The sequence below is a fragment of the Cervus canadensis genome, chromosome X, assembly GCF_019320065.1.
Source record: "Cervus canadensis isolate Bull #8, Minnesota chromosome X, ASM1932006v1, whole genome shotgun sequence".
In the NCBI taxonomy this organism is placed as follows: domain Eukaryota; kingdom Metazoa; phylum Chordata; class Mammalia; order Artiodactyla; family Cervidae; genus Cervus; species Cervus canadensis.
Genome location: NC_057419.1, coordinates 26,352,433 through 26,370,324, shown reverse-complemented (window position 1 = coordinate 26,370,324; position 17,892 = coordinate 26,352,433). Strand labels below are relative to the sequence as shown.

Here is a 17,892-nt window from a genome sequence, read left to right as displayed (position 1 = left end):
TTGAATAGGGATCACTTGGGAGCAGCCCTTCAAGGCTGTGGCATGCTGCTGCCACAAGCGTAGACCTAGAAAGCTTGGAAATAGGTTGCTCAGCTCTTTCTTCTACCATGTCCACATGTATTCTTTCTGCCAATGAGAGCATGATGCAGAGGGGTCCTTTACCTGTCTTGCCCTGGAGTGTGTTTAACTGGTGCTGGAACATGAATTGGACAATGAAAATGTATGCAGATTAAATGAATGAATGGATGAGGAAAAAAGGAGTAGTGATAGGCACTTTGCTGGGCATGAAGAGACCAATACCTAGAAGCAGTTTTGGCTCCCTGGAGAAAAGATGGTTGAGAAATTCTTGATTGCCCATGAGCCAAAATGAGGACACCAGATGACACCCCCAATGAGGTCTTTATTAATTTAGGACAGTGGTTCTTCACTCTTTTTGGGTCGTAGACCTCTTTTGAAATCTGATGACAACTATGAACTCTCTTTAGGAAAATGCACATAGGGAACATATACACACATTTTTGCATATAATTTAATTTTAGGGAGTGCAGAGTCTACCCTCCCACCAACTCACCCATGGCCCCAGGTGAAGACCCCATGATATAGACATACAGAATTTGGCAGTAAAGTGGCAGAGTGGAGAAAGGAGTGAGGCTAGGAACTAGGAGACTGCAGTCACAGCCCTGTATCTGCTTCTAACTAGCTCTGTGCATGTCATTTCACTTCTCCAGGTTTCCATTTTCTTAAGTGAAAAACAGGAGAGTAAGGTTGATTCTCTCCAAAGGTTCATCTCATGTCAACATTTTGGAGGGAGGAGAGGCTGGTGCATCCCACAGCAACAGCATTCCATCCACCAAGGGCCCTTCATTGGTTGCCTCCTTGGTGCACATTGCTTTCTTTGTACTTTGAAAAGAAGCCTTCTTTCTCCAGATCGGCTCCTCCAAACCTTTGCTGTGCTAATTTTAATCTAACCTGAAGATCGACACACAGGCCAGAGATCTCTGCTCCCTCACTTCGTCTTGCTTGCATGGCGCCCTCACAGATATCAAAGAGGACTTCAAACACATCACCTGGGCGTCAGTGGGGCAGGTGAGAAACAGGCTGGGGAGGACATCCTGACACTGCCTCTTCAGGTGAATGGATTTTAGCTCATTCACTTTCCTCTTTGCTTTCTCCTGGACTGGCATGAAACAGAAATAAACAGTTGTAACCACCACAGGGAGGAACTCTGCAATGTGTTGGCTGAAGCAATTCTCAGTCCTTTGCCAGAGAATCCAGTAGTACTAATTTACTGTTTTCCTTCCGTGTGGAAAATGGGAACTTTGTCTTCAAATACCTGATGCTTTTTATGTAGCTGAGACTCAAAAGCAAATTACCGTAAAGGAGTGTCTTCAGACAAGCCAGGCACAGTAATGAAATATGTGCCCCCCCCTCCATCCCCGACTGCCTGTACCTCTTTCTTTCAAGGATTACCATCCAAATCCACCATCTAGAGCCTGTGCCCCTTTCCCACTCACCCCACTAAGTGATGATCTAGCCAAATTTTGAATGTCTTAAAATGACCAGGACAATTCATTGCATTTTTATATAGCCCTAATCCTGGACTCAAGCCTACAGAAATCTACTTCTCTGTAGCTTTACATCCTGAGCTCAAGTGCTACTGTGTGGGATGGACAAATTACAAATAATAATGTCTTGAGTTCCTTCTTTACACCAGGCCTTGCCACAAGTGCTTTCTGACCACCTTCTCATTTAATCCTTTCAGTAAATCCGCAACATCACTCAAATGTACATTCTCGAGGGCAGATTTTTTAACAGTCTCATTAGTTCACTGCTGTCCACAGTCTCCAGAACAGTACCTGGGTGATATTAGGCACTCAGTAAGTATTTGATGCATTGAAAGATAGTTACTGTATTATCGCCATTTTACAAATGAGAAAACAGATTCACAGAAATCAAACACTACTATAAGCTGCAGGGCTGCTTTAATAGGATCCGAAGGAATAAAAAGCCATTTGGAGGAGGATATCATTTGTGTCCAAGAGGCTCTGCCTCACACCACACCCCCCAGGGCGGCTGCCCAGTCCACCCGTTCTTGAGATAGACACAGCCACGCTTCATTGCTGGGGCTGGAGGAAAGTGATGTCATGGTCCCAGAATGCCACTTAGAACAGTTGGGTGGTGGTTAGTTAAAATAAAAGAGTTATCAAGGGCCTTGCTCAGAGCAGCATATTGCATAAGTAACTGTAGCCATGGAGGATGGCATCAGATGGGATTATCTCACTTCTGCCTGAAAATTGAGGGAGTAAAAACGGTAGGATAGGCAGGAGGAAAACAAGCTAACACAAACATCACAACCAAAGCAAAACAACCCCCCCAAATCTTAAAATCCCCAAACTCCCAAACCCAAAACAAAACTTATGAGCTGGAACAGTGGAGAAGGAATTTCATTGACATTTATCTTTTTTTCCCCTGTGGAACAGATAGCCTGAGGAGCCCTCATGCTGTTTGCTGGGCCATTGCTATAGGACTAACAATAACGCCCTATTTCAAGTATCATTTTCTTTCTTGGAAACCCCAAGTTTCTTGTGAATTTACATCTTCTGCTGTTTCACTCATTGAAAGAATATCACCCCTTACCCTGATTTTTCTTTTTTTCCTTATGAATGGCCAAGAAAGCCCAGTATCACAGTTTTTTTCTTTTAGTTGAGCAGTAGAAATATTTCTGATGGATGGAATATTTTCTTTGGTAAACAAACAATAAATAGCAACTCAAAACCAACCAAATCAGTTTCTTTGGTAAAGTGAACATTAATGTCTTGGTTGGAATTAATTGAAAAAGAAAACTTTTGCAAGTGTTTGCTAGGATCGTTCCCTCCCTCTTGATAGCAATTGTAAAACTTCATGAAGTAAGGACTTAAATTTGCAGGAGATGTGATTCTGAGCTATTTCTAAAATGTCTTATCCATGGTGGGGCTAAACCAATGTTATTGGAGCAATTATTAATAATCAATATTAATAAATAAATAATAATGATCTCACAATAAATAATAAGTAGTAAATCTTGGCATGCAGAGTCCCCCAGTAAAAATAATTCATTCTTTCCACAGTCAGAATTCCATAAGCTTTGATTTCAAGTGCTGAAAAGAGAAGTTGACAAGTTTTAAAATGCCCTTCATTTAAAAATACAATATCCCACAGTATACAGAGACCCAGTCAAGTTGGAAAACTATCTGTCATAAAGTTCCACAGTAAGTCATTCTGGTTGACTCAATTAATGCTTAAATTCTCAACAAAATCCACTTAATTGGTGTGTGTGTTGTATCAATTTTATGGAGTCACTGTAACCCAAGGTACTCCACGTGGCCAACACTAAACCAATGGCTGATTTAGAACATGTTTTTCAGAAAATGATTTAGCAACATATGATTTAGGAATAAAACCAATCCCCTCTTCAGCTGTGTTTTATCAGTAACTGCCTAGTTGCAGGCCCCTTGGAGAGAGAATTGATCGCAGATCTATTATGAGAACTTGCCCTTTTTCGAGGATTGCATTTGTCCTTAGATTAAAGCTCATTATCTTCTAGTTGAGTGCATAACACGTTGGTATGATCACTTAGTGTGTTTGCAGGAGAGATTGAACAAGTGTGTAATGCACTAGCTATGATCCCCTGCACATATATTTAGAACTGTGTGAACAACAGTACATGAAATAGAAAGCACAGGTTTGCACTTGGTGTAGTTACATCTGAATCATTTGGGCATTTTTGCTGTCTGGAAAGACAATGGTAAACCTAAATCCCAAACATTACCCAGACACTAAAAAAAAAAAAAGTCTGCCTTGTGGCCAATAAGTCCTATGTTTCTTCCTTGGAAATGTACTTTGAAGGGAGTAATAGCCCTCTTATGAGAAGATCTAAAATTGGCCTGCCCTGTCTTAGGCATGCTGAAATGATGGAAACCCTCCAGTGGTGTGACCCTGGGTGAGTCGCTTTATTCTCCTAGGTCTCAGTTTCCTCCTCTGCAGGGATGGGGAAGTTGCACAGTACGTCCGCTAAGGTCCAGAAAGGCAAGGTGCTTTGGGGAAATGCTTATCACTACAGATGTCTAAATAAGCTACATCTCTAAAAGGGAAAAATACTGTAGACATTTGCCTCAAGTGTGACCAGGTTTTAGCTTCATTTTTATAGACTGAAAGAAATGCAGGGATCTGGGGTGACATACACAGCCTCTTCAGATCAAACCATTTCTGTTTAGATCCTGTAGATACTGCAAGCCCACAGTATAAACATCTAGGCTTGATAATATACAGAAAGGCCGTGCACGGAAGGAGAGGGGGCACCAACGAAGGTGTAGGGGGGCCAGGAGGATTAAAGTGCAGCCGGGTGAGCAGGAAAGCTTGACTGTCATCATTGATAGACTTATATTGGTGATTACATCTTCCCATCAGTTCCATTTATGTCATTTTCAGCCCTTTGTGTCTTTGCCTGAAGTTCTCAGTTTCAGGACTTACAAAGTTTCAGGACTTTTCTTCTCTGTGTCTCTGAGCAGGCAGGTCTCCTGAGCAAAGGTGGACTGGCACTACAAGTGGCAAGCTGTGGCCGATAACTTTTCCTTCCTCAGCTATGCGTGGGCAGATGTTGTTTCTGGGCATCCATGCAAAAAATGCATGTAGGGCCAAACCACAAACAGCTGTACCAGCTGGCCATTTTTTTGTTGTTAAAATGGAAATACTATCTCTGGGTTCAGTTAGACACCTGCTTTTTCTCCATCATGCCAGGTATTTGGGTTTGGCTCTGTGGTTCTGGGTACTCAGAGCCTCCTGCCAAAAGCTGCAATTACTATTGCAGACCCATTTGGTGACAAGCGACAAAATATTCCAAAATAGACTTGCCTTAACTTTGCATTACTGAAGCTGTCACTGGTTTAAAGGTATATTAATCAAATCATACAAACATTAAAAGTGTATTGATGGTGGGTGCGTGGGGGGGGTATGATAAATTAACTCTTGACAAGAAAACTGCCTCACCCGGGTAACTTTAGAGGTGACTCAGTTTCAGCCCATGGGTGATGGCCATTCCACTGCATGCCAGTTTCTGAGGTTCTGGCTGCTTTAGCTGGCCAGAACTTTCACAAGCATCTCCTTGGGGTGTTGGGGAGCTAGATGATATGGCGAAGACCTTAAACCATAGACCCTGCTTGGAGCTACTGCTTTGCAAAAGTTCTGGAAGCCTTGTTGTTTGAACAGTGCTCAAAGCTATTTCTGCCTTGGCAGCTGACCTTTCAATCATAAGGTTTTTGTCACCATACCAGCAACATCTGCAGTGTGAATAAAATAGGATTCTGCTTGCTAATAAGCTTTCTCTTATTTGAACTTAGTTTAAGAGACTACGAGTCTCCTAGGATGTGTGTGTGTGTGTGTAAATTTTCTCTGATGACAACCTTTTATTTTAAAGGTTGACAATTTCCCCATTTCCCCTAGTCCTTTACTGTTTTTGGCAATGCCTATTTCTTATCCTTAAAAACCAAAAAACAACTTTAAATGTGTTGCCATGAACATCATCCCTTTGCTCTTGATAAGACCTAGGGTGAAACTGTAACAAGCAGATGCCCTCACACTGTTGTAATTTGGTCAACCACTCGGGTGCTATCGATATCCACCATTTCGACACACTCAATTTCCTCCCGGTTTTCAGGATTTTTCTTCTCTTTCCTTTTTTTCTTAGAGGGTGGCAGGAAAGTCAGTATCACAGGTAAAATGGCAAAGCAGTGAAAGAAGGTGACCAACGCTATTAAAAACAAGCACCTGAACAGTGTACAGGTCAGATTTGAAGGCACAGCTGCAAGAGGAATCAGACCAACAAGATAGCAGAGGTAACTCTGTAAAATTGCTACCCCATGCACTTCCAGGGCATTTTTTACCCACTTCGTTCTTGTGAAATCCTTGCCCAGAACAAAGGTGGATAAGAGTGGAGCACAGTTGTCAATTGTATAGTTAATTCCATATATTAAGCATAGCACAGAAATGCAGTCCAGTTGCACTCTCCATAATGTCATGAAACCTATAACTCCAAACTCCACGGACACAACCGTTAGAGTGAGCCAGACGTTAATCAGAGAGTCTGCCACCAGGAATGCCGAGAAGAAGAGCAGGAACAAAGCACTGATGCAGGAGTTGTGCAGGGGGGCTCCCAGGGAGGAGGCGTATCGATCCATGTACACGAAGGACGGGTTGAAGACAATGAACTTCACCTTGGAGGTGACAGAAAGTCTCCTCAGGGTCTCCAGGAGATCATAGAGTTCTTCTCTGTTTGTTTCCATGGTCTTGGCCACCAAGAACATTCTGGAGGCCACTACGTCAACCTCATCATTATACTTTTTAGAGAAGATTATGTCCTCTTGAAAATGGGAAAATTGGGGGGCTTTCAGGAAGGAATTTCTCAACATGTCTGTGAAGTTTTTCTTAGGCAAGCCAGTGGACACATTGAGTTTCCGAAGGTAATTTAAGTAGCTCTCAAACCAGGATATTCGCACAAACCCCTTGGTGTATTCTAGCACGTCTTCTTGGACACTAGTGTTCCAGTATTCTATAGACTCGTATATGTAAAACCCAATCACCGGACTGTAGTTGCTAAAGTACTTTTGCTGGGCAGTAGTGTACTCAATGGTTTGCGTCGCCGTCGCTACGATGTTACTAAGGTCTGACCCTTCACTGACCTGCAGATAGCCCATTAAGGCAAAGGAAATATAAATAAGGTAAAAGAGAACTACAAAAGGCTTGACATAGGTGTTGGTTATCCAGTCACAGTAATAGCGTTTGAGGAAACATACCAATAGGTGACTCTCGTAAGTGTTCGCTTCCTCACCGTCCGCAGTGTCCTCGCTGAACCTGGCCGTCAGGAGAAACCTGTACCATGCCGGCTTCTCCTGCAATGCCTCAGGCTTTGGGACTTTCCTACAGAAGATACTATGCTGGTAATTGTTTTCTATGTAGCCAGTGAATACCAGGCTGGAACCATAAAACGAGAGTACATAGAGGTAGTTGAAGAAAATTGCGATACAGGAATTGCAGCAGAAAATCCTGGCTGCCTCAATGTTCGTGAAAGGGCTGGCCCCTATGCCGAAGGTGACCAGGTACATGGCAGTGGTGAGAGAAAAGGAGAGCATGGAGTCTGCATAGACTGCTGCAGTTCTCTCTTTAACATGTTGGTCTTCTCTAGTTTTCCTCCAGGAGGATAACATTTCAAAAGTCCCATATAATCCATGACCTGAGGGGGCAGAAAAAGACCAGATCAAAAGTTTAAAAGACTAAGGTTTCTAAAGAGGGGAACCGACTTGGTCCTGGGGAACAACTGGGTCAAAGGAAATGTAACCCATCCTAGCAGTGACAGGTCAATGTCAGTGATTTCTCCTGTGGAGAGAGAGACTTGTGTTTTGGTGAGTCTGACATGTTAAGGGAAGGAGGGCGGATAGAGGAGCTAAGATCTTCATGCTTCCTTCTGGCTGAAGAAAGCTGGGTGGACATTTGCCTAAGAGATCTGAGTAGACTTGCACCTGTGTCTCTTGGGGCTTATGCACACTGATGGTTTAGGGCTGTGGTTGCAGTTTGCAGAGTATTTGGTTGGTGGAACACTCCAGAGAGGATGCCTGGCCACTCAGCATTTGGCTTGTCATCCCCACAAGGCTGGAGGTTAGCACAGCGGAAGGCAGTGGGCAGAGGGGTCTGAGTTAGTGTCTCATCACCTCATTTAAGTTTGGCCAAGTGGAAGGCTTTAGGGAGAAAGAAGCACTATATTTAATCTGAGCCTTGACAAGAACTAAATCACAGCCTCTTTTTTTTCCTTCTTCTCCAAGAATCAATGCAGGATGCAATAAATCTGAGAAACAGAGGGGAACAAAATAAGTAGGGACAAGTTTGTGTGAACAGGAAGGATGGAAGAAGGAACGAGATTCACAGAACTCTTCCTGCAGTGGATATGAATTCAGGTTGAAGGTTTATGGCTTGTCTCTGGTCTTCAGGGACCTGTTGGCCCCATTTGGGTTGGATGAAGTCTCCAGCTAGTGGTGACTGCTGGCTTCTTTACACTACTTGGCAACGGCCTCTGAGGGCCAGGGCCGGATCAGTAACCTCTCTCCTGAACTACTTAATGCCCTTCCTCCTTGGTTAGTATTCCAGTAACCCTGCAACAGCAGACTTACAGTAAGTGCTCCTGTTTGACTTTGCTGCCTGCAACTAGATCTAGTTTAACTTCTCTCACCTCTCTTGGTGGGAGCCAGACATTTCCCAGAGGGGCTTCCCTGGGTTTCTAGGCCACTGTAACATTGAAAAGCGCCCCCCCCCCCCCAAAAGTGACCTGTTGTGGCTTTCTCTCACTCCTGTCTTGGCACTAGGATCTGCAGATCTCATTTTCTGCTTCTCTGCCTTGGCATATTCAATCCCATTATTGAGGATAATAAAATCTTTACCCTGTGGTACAATCGTCTTGTTTTTAAAAAGGAATTTAAAATCTCCAGCCAAGCGTAATGCTGAGTGAAGTGAGTCACTGTGCTCTTGTGTGTACAATAACTGAGCGCTCGTCTGCCCTCCTGCCCAGGCTGGTATTTATATACTTATTGTGAAGTCTTGGCCTCAAACCCACACACCCATTTCACAGTCATGATACAGGCCTGTTTCCTCAGAGGAATTTGGCATTTATCTTAATTTACTGGGCATCATTTTACAGCCACTTTTAGAGGTCAGGTTAAGACTGTCAATTTGATAACTAGCACCATGACCCCTATTAAATTGAAGACACCTAAACTCCCTAGACCAGAAGTAAAAAGTACACTTGTTGACTGGCATCCTGTTGTTAATTATGTTTTAGATGGTTAACATCTAGTCTTAAGAGGGAAAACTATTTATTAAGTTTGTTTCCACTGGGTTCTCTGGAAGGATCAGCCAACCTTTGATTATCAACTGATCCCTTGATATGAAGGTAAAAAAATTCCTCCGAGGCACCTGCCCCCTGGAGAAACAGTACTGATCATTTCATCTGGGGCCAGGGAGAATAAGTTCTGATAGGCAAGACACACTTTAGAGTTTCACTGAAAAGGCAAATGGAATTGTATAAGTGTTTTCTTTCTAGAAAGAAAAAGAATTTTTAAAACAAGGCTTTGGTGCTGAGTCATTAAATGTGGTGAGAAAATAAAGATGCATAAAGCAGGACTAGAATTACTGGTATAGTAGGATTTAAATTAAATCTGTTTTGCAGCCCTTTTTACAGTGGGTGTGATGTTTTATAATGACATTATCTGACCCTGACTCTTGTTGGAAAGTACAATAAGAATTCCCTTCTTACCTTGGTATTGAATAATCTTAGAAGCTAACTGAAAAAGGATTTTAAATTAACAGAGCTATTAGGTAAAAAGAGTAAGAACTTTGAGGGTCCTGAATGAAAATAATCAAACTCAAGGAATGTGAAAGTAGGCTATTAGCGTGTCTTGAGTTCTGTTGCTGCATTTTTTTGAATACTGCTACAAAATTTTAATATTATAGCAAAAAAATTCAATACAATATTAAAAGAATATCACATCATATCAAAGATGTTTATATCAGGAAATCTAATCAGCTGACTTTATTTTTTTTAACTTTTTGTTTCATATTGGAGTATAACTGATTAACAGTGTTGTGATAGTTTCAGGTGAACGGCAAAGGGACTCAGTCACATAGCTGCTGCATTTTAAATACCTTGTCCTTCTGAGTTTGATCACTTTCATTGCACATGACACATTCTTGGTTCTGGGGGCAGTTCCAGAAGATTCAGATTTTACTCATAGGGGCTTTTGGAAACTCTGCTTCTCCTTGATTCCTCTCAGGGGTGTGCCTGCATGACTTAGGCCAGAAGAGGAGGCCCTGAGAAAGAATCTGTTTTACCTGATCATTCAGCCTGTGTTGCTAGTTGTTGTTGGCCCAATGCCGAGGCCCCCACCATTATTTCTGATAGGCCAGACTCTGGTTTCTCAAGCCCACCTTCCCACCAGCACATGCCTACACCCTCAACTCCAAATTCCAGTTGTGCATTGTCTTTAGAGAACTCTTTGAATTTCAGGGACAACTGCTAACACTTTATCTGGGCCTCCTCACTGAAGCTCAGTCAGTCAAGGGGGGAAGGCATACCAACATGGCCACCGCTGCCTCCCAGGGAAGAATAGTCTGGAGTGCCTAGCTAGCACCAGACCTGATTCACAGCTGGGCACTTATGTGGAAGAGGTTGGCCTGTTACCGTAATGGAAAGCTCAACTGTGGGGCTCCTGTTCTCTGGCCTGGACTCCAGGGAGACATGTTCCATAAGCTGTAGGACCTGAAGAATGCCCTGTTCCCCAAGAAGGCCTGCTCCGTCCGTCACCACAGCTGAATTCCCTTTGGTTTGACCTTCACGGGATTCTTTTAAATGCAACCCCCTGTGTAATAGTTGTCTACTGAAGCCACTACCTTTCACTCCGGGGAGTGGGACAATGAAGGGAGATGGGGAGGGAGGGCAGAGAACATCACAGGTAAGAGGATCTCACAGAGACTTAACTCCTTCACAGTGTTTCCTGCAGCCAGCCCTGGGCTTCATTTTTATATCCATGTCAGAAACTGGGCCAGTGAAAACCAAGGAAAGGCAGGGAGGAAAGATTTAAAGAGATTCGGTTCCTCTCCACTTTCTTCTCTCAGCAGCTGCCTCCCAGCACCCAGGGACCCTCCTCTCTTTTGGTCACAGTACTTAAAGCTGAAGAGTTGCCAGAGGGAACTGTTAAACCACACATACTGATGCTATCAAATTCTGAAGGTAAAGAAGATTTTAAAGCATTCAGTTAGTCTTTGAAAAGCACATTCAAGATGTTTCTGTTTTGGTTCAGGGCATGTCGGTATAGTTAAATGCATATGAACACATGCCTATCAGTGTGCGTCAAGACACACACACACCAGTCCAAGTTCTAATTATTCATGAGTGACTGCTTTGTGGCAGCACGGGCTTTTAGCCAGGCCCTGGGATAAGGACAGTAGAGCTCTTCACCGGTGTTCAGACACAGTTTGTACTAGGAATGCAATTTAAATTTTATTAGCAGTAGACTTTGGGATTTTCATCTAGTAAAATCAAATACTAAAGGGTTTAGGCTAATCAGTTTTCTTCCTTTCCAAAGAATTTTCTATCTTTTTGTGCAGTTACCTTTCAGATTTTGGAGGCAATGAAAAGACAGCACAGATGATAAATAATACTAATGGTGGAAAATCCTCCAATCATTTAGAGTGAGTCTCAGGAATACTCACAAATTAAATCAAATCTCACTCTTACCCAGACTCTTTTCTGGGACCTGACTGAAGCCTTCAGGATTGTTTACAATCCACTGACCCAGGAATTGACAAAGAACAGTGTAGAGTTAATCTAACTTTACCCAGTAGATACACTTCTGGAAAGTTATTAATAAAGTTAATGATATTTTTAATGTATTTAATGGTTTTGCTATCAGAGGCAATCTGGGTGATTTGTATTTTTATTTTTTGTCAATGAATATCATAGTCAAATCAATCTACTTGGTACACTAGGATTTTGTAAGGCAGATTTTTCTTGAGGCCCAGAACCTCCTGCCTTCTCCAGCACACAGAGCCACAGCACAGAGGCTAATGCCTTTGGGCTCTCCTCGCATTTTAATCCTTTAATCCTAGCAGGATTTCCTCATCCTGAGTTCCTACAAGTAAGGAATAACTGAGAAGATGGGGAGGGGAAATGAGATGGCTTTGAGTTTCAATGTGAAAACATTTAATATCAGGAGATAATAAAGCCATTTATAGCATGCCTGGGAAGTGCCAGATTTCCTATATGAAAATAAAATTACTACATTCTTCTAGAAAATCCATAGAGTATAATGAATGCATGAGCAAAATCTGCTTAAAACATATTTTATTCTTAGACAAGCTCCACTAAGTAGCTCATGTTTATAAAAAGCTTTTCCTTCCATGACATCCACATAAATTCATGGTTTTGTTTTTTTTTTTTTTTGAGAAGAAATTTAAAGTGTGTATGTGTCTGGCTTGAGTAACATTTGTTTTTAGAGAGAAGTTCATTAATTGGGTTACATTTACACTTTTCCTGTTATAAACATTTACTTTCTGTGCTGAGTTGTTTGGTTTATCACAGCCTGTTTTGTCTCACAGTTAAGAGTGAGAGTAAAGGTGTACTTTGCTTAAGCTAAGACAGATGCTCACATCAGGGTGAATACATACATCTAAACTCTTTCTACTAGAGGCTTGTCACATTTTGGTAATTCTAATCACAGCATTGGGTTTTAATCTGAGAAATGATTTTCCTTCACTCAAGAGCTGCAAATAAGAGTCCAGGAAATGAATAGCTGTTTTGTGTTTAAAGATAAAGTATTTACATACTTTGTGTGTGTGTGCGCGTTCACACGCACACACTATATAAAATCAGTGTGCACAACTGCAGCTCATAATATATGCTGTGGTCATTGTGTGATATTTCTTCATACAGAAGACGTATGTAATATTTATATACGTGGCATATCTTGTTCAAATACATTTTATATATTTACATATAAAATATGTGAGTATATACTGTATAACATAGAAATGTACTGTATTTCTCTTCAAACATGCAAACAATATGTATACATAATATGTTATAAATATATAAAAAATATATATACAACATGAACTTATTACGTAATATATCACATTACATATAATATAGGTAATGTGATATATAATATATATTATACACCCAGATTATACACACACATACACATACATACACACACACAGATATATACACAAAATGACTAATAGGTTGATGTGCAGTTTATTTTACTGGTGAGGAAGAGAAATGTTAGTGTTGCTACACCAGTCACTGCAGAGGAGGGGCTAGAATCCCTCCCTTAGGTTCCATCTACATTTTGGTTCATGGCTGGTGAAGCAGTCTAGGTGAAATGCAGGGTTTCCTTGACAATGACTGTGAATCTGCTTGCATCGTGAGCTACTGCAAACCCATCTGGTCAACACTACCTGGTCCCAGCAATGACTTTCGGAAATGTTAATCCAAATGCAACAACCAACTAGGTGTCCCTCCTTCTGTTTTTTTTTTTCTTTCTTTTTTTTTTTTTTACCAGCTCAGTGTCCTTGATTTCAGCTGCCATACCTTCATGGAATCGGCTACCCCCTATTCCCTAGACTAGCTGGCTAGACCATCCAGAGGATGCCCAGGAGACCTGGGTCAGAGATGGATACCTTTGCATTCCTCTGCCTAATTGTTCTCTGCCCCTAGTCCCATTCTTGCCATCCTTTGTGGTTAGGGATAGATAAATAAAACACGTCTGATCCATCCACTCAGACCTATTTCTCCCCATTCACCCTGTACTGTAGTATGACTGGTGGAAGATAAGAATAAAAAGATGAGAACTAGACACAAAACTCAATAACACAATATCCTTTTAAATTAGTCCCACAGTGATCATAGAGCATTACAAAAAGGATATTCAGGGGAAAAAACACTTTGAAAATAGTATATGGAATTACTCTGTTATTTCAAATCAGATGTAAGCAACAATGGGAACAACAAAACACCTATAAATCAGTTTTTTTTCTAGATACCATGGAACCTGTTAGTAATTTATACCTAAGCAGAGTATTTCCACAGCATTCTTAACATACTTTTACTCCATCATGTAGACTGTCATATTGTTGCAAGTAATGAACTTATACCATAATGTAGGAGGTTGAATCATAAGAAATTACTGCTTTTGGAGATCAAAAATAGCCAGATATTGGCACTAATTTCATAGGTGAAGAATGGTTGAATATTGACAATTTTGTATTTGCTTTGAACTTTATTATTATCTGGCTGATTTATTCCCCTACATTTCTCATGACTTCAGAAATATGCCAGAATAGTCATCAGGCAAGCACAACTTTTCAGGTTTGCTTAAATTTAGAGCCAAGATAATTAAGAGTTCCGTTTCTCGGAACTAAATTTCTTGCACTGGACCTTTTACCTCTTTGTAAGCCTGAGTTCCGTATACTGCATCACATTCCAGTTGGCAGCAAATAAAAACAATTTCTCAGAGAACTGAACCTTATCTTCTAGTTTCTGCTAAATACAGATAATCTTAGGATGTATACTTGGAGGAAGCCAAACATCCTTGCTATTAGCCTCTTCCTAGCATTTAATCACATCCTTGCTTCTTTCCTATCCTTGAATTTGAATGGCCTGGCTGGATAATTTAGAAGGAAGAGGGAACCTTGGATCTGACATTAGACCTTCTCAAAATCCCAAACATTTTAAAGGGCTTGAAGAACATTTTTCTTGAAGAATATTTTTTATCTCATCTGATCTCTGAGGCTCTTGTATCTTAATAAATGCAAAGCCACCCTTATAAATTAATTACCACATATAAACTAATATTCAAAATACCTTTCACCACGACTTCAATTTTCCCCTTTTAGCTGTACAGAATGTACATGAAACACCAAACCTATCAGATGAAGAAGGAAGAAAACCTTCCTTCTGTTCCTTTCTGTATTCCCCAACATTCCATTCCTTTCCTGATTTGTGTCTGATCAGCAAAGCTGTGGAAATATTAAGCCTGTAAGGAGAGCTGGCATGTACAAAACCTGTGCCAATTTCTTTTTTTTTTTTTTTTCAATTTCTTAAATCATACCCAACTGCCGGGCAATGTTGTAAATCTTCATCCTTTAAAGGAAATTCCATAATGGATTAACATGATGAGTGTCAAATGTTTACAAATGGCAGTTCAAGTACCTCAATGCCTGGTGTTAATATAGTTTGGAAAGAGAGGATATTACTTTACACACAAAGGGTGTGGATGAAATAAGCTCCTCTCCAAAGTATAATAACTAAAAAATGTCAATGAGCATTTATGATACTGTAGACCTTTAAGAACTTCAGCTCTAAATAAACTGATCTGACTCATGGACAGGGGTTTTGGCAGAAGTAGGGCTGTCTAATATGCCTGACACTGATTAAAAACATTCTAAATCCTGATGTATCTATGCTTACATCATTGCCAAAATGATTCATCTGTGTAGGATATATTCTTATTGCCAGCGATGTCACGTATCGTCTTGGCTACAAACACACAGTCACATCCCATTATGGTGAACTCTCAGAGTTTATCCAAATCCTTTCCTATTCTGGAATTTTGTCAGGTTAATACGGTTTGACACACGTGGTCTTAAAATTTTCCATTCTAAATCTGCTGCCATTTTGGCATTTGGCTGGGTCTGGCCTTAAGTGACCTGCATCACACTGAGAATGTTTAGTTTGTTGAATTTTAAATCTATAATTGTGTATCACATTATAGACCTATTGTCAGCCAAGGAAATTTCGTCTGGAAAGGACAAAGAGATTTTTTCTAAGATACCTTTCCTTCTAAAAGAAGCCATATATTTTTTAAAGTTTTATTTGACTGTATATTAATATCACAGAAAATCAAGAAGTTTTGCTTAAATCTGCTTAGTTTAAGCATAACCATTTGATGCTATAGACGGGCAAATTTAGAAACTGGACAAGTTTACTGAGTCACACTGCAAAACCCTTAGCACCACATTTCTTCTTGGTCATTTGAAACATTTATTGGCATTTTAGGACTGGTCATCAAAAAAACAGAATTAAACATTGGTCTTGAACACAACATTTATGAATGTGCTCTTGCTTAGATTTCATTTTACAATCAAATCTGAGAACGATGAGTTTATCTGAGAAATACAGAAGGGCAGCCATCCTAAAGCCAGGTGCTGCTGGCTTTACGAGTGTATTAAGCACCCATTACATGGTGCAAAGTATTTATTGCAAATAGGCCTCAGCTACTAAAACACGTCGCTTCCTTTCATGTTGTGACTAAGTAATTTGAGATCTCTTTGAGCTGAAAATGTACAGAAAGGTTGTCTACTGACTGTCAGCAGGGAAAACTGCCATCAAATCAATGCATGTGACATTCCTCACAAATTACAAACAGGGTTTTTTGGGCACTGCAGCTCTTGGTCTCTTTCGCTACAGATGATAGGTTTTTCTGAGTTGAATTCATGTAAAATTCACTGATACTATGTCTTGGTGGAGTTGTGGTACTACTCTTTCTGAATTTGTCTTTTAAAGATGCTCCCTGGCTAACAGCATCTTTCCATCTCTTCCATCCCTCCCCATACCAGTACTGTCTGGTGTATTCCGTTTCGCATTGAGTTTTGCTTACAATATTTAAAACTTCTTTAAAAAGTACAAAAATCAATTTTAAGAGATTTGAAATACTGTGATTTCTTTTACTTAATAAAATTCAAGACGTTTTGATTATTTCATTTTTACTTACAATGAAATTGATTTTTAGTGAAATTAATGGGAAGAAGTTTTGAATGTTACTGTTGTGTTTTGCTTAAAAATTATTTTTAAGAAGCTCTAAATTTTGTGGTTTTACTGAATGCAATTAGTTTTTAGGAAGTTTTAAATATTGTACCCTTCTTTGAGCTCACGACAACTACTTAAGAGTGTCAAAAACCAGGAATGATACTTCTTTTTCTAGCCCTAACATCTTTTTTCCTCACTTAAGAACCTATCTCCCTTCAGTTTCCTGTGAACCCTTATCCCTGTTTATCTTCCTCCCACAGAAACAATCACAGCAAAAAACACCGTATTTTTAAAATGAAAAGCAAAAAAAAAAAAAAACACCCCAAGCATGTGACTAATCATGAGCAAAACATCTTAATTTAAATCTTGACTCAACCCTCCGTGGAAGCTCCTCACAGCCACTCCTTACTCAGGCTGCAAGGAACCGCCCTGTATTCCACCATCGACCCACATCATCTTGAGGTTATTTTAGAGAGGCTGGTTATGCTGCCATCTTAGCAGACTGAATTCAGGAGGAAGTATAGCAGCCTCCTCCTCTGCTGTGTTCGGCAGAGATGAGTAAACTGATCTGGTAAATTCACAGCTCTCTCAGTCTCTGCACAGTGCCCCACTTTTCCACAAAAGCTACTAGTATATGTTTATTGCTTGGGTCTCAGTTCCTGCAGAGCATGGAGTAAAAGTGAAAGTGAAAGTCTCTCAGTTATGTCCAACTCTTTGTGACCCCATGAACTGTAGCCTGCCAGGCTTTTCCATCCATGGAATTCTCCAGGCCAGAATATTGGAATGGGTAGCCATTCCCTTCTCGAGGGAATCTTCCCAACCCAGGGATCAAACCCAGGTTTCCCGCATTGCAGGTTGATTCTTTACTGGCTGAGCCACCAGGGAAGCCCAAGAATACTGCAGTGGGTAGCCTATCCCTTCTCCAGCAGATCTTCCCGACCCAGGGATTGAACCGAGGTCTCCTGCATTGCAGGCGAATTTTTTACCAGCTAAGCTACCAAAGCAGAGCATGGAGGGCAGCACATAATTCTGTGGCCCCACCAGCCCCTGTGTATTATCATTTAACCATCATGCAGCTAAGATGGCCTGAGTAAAGTCCTTTTTTTCCTACTACCCCTAAACAGGGCATCAGGCATACTAATGAACTCAATCAGGGTTATTTCTCAGCCAGTGAGAAATGCCACTTCATTCTTCATGTCAGTAATCTGATTCCAAATGACATTTTAATTTTGCTAAAGGAACTGATGAGAAGTTGCCAAAGAAGAGGGAGAAGCTAAGTGTTTGGATCCTTGGCCCATGAGAAACTCGGTATCAGGCTTGCTGGACCTCTGCCATCATCAGTATCAGATGGACAGAGCAACTGACATATTATGAGCACTATGGCTTTACGTATACCAGAATCTCCATGAGGAAATTTCTGCAGCCCCCAAGAGACTACATAATAGGATTCATTTAAAAATATTCTCCTGAGTTCATAGCAAAGACAAGAAAAAGTTACCTTCCTA

The 17,892-nt window shown here is 40.8% G+C and overlaps 1 protein-coding gene across 1 annotated transcript in view; it reads right to left on the bottom strand.

Annotated features, from left to right (window-relative positions):
* Positions 1-2,481: 2,481 nt before the first annotated feature.
* Positions 2,482-17,892, bottom strand: part of PTCHD1 (patched domain containing 1) — a 54,302-nt gene continuing 38,891 nt past the window's right edge. Inside the window, exon 4 of the mRNA XM_043458956.1 lies at positions 2,482-7,264. Coding sequence (XP_043314891.1) covers positions 5,610-7,264 — 1,655 coding nt within the window. The 3' untranslated portion in view covers positions 2,482-5,609. The remainder of the gene's footprint in view (positions 7,265-17,892) is intronic.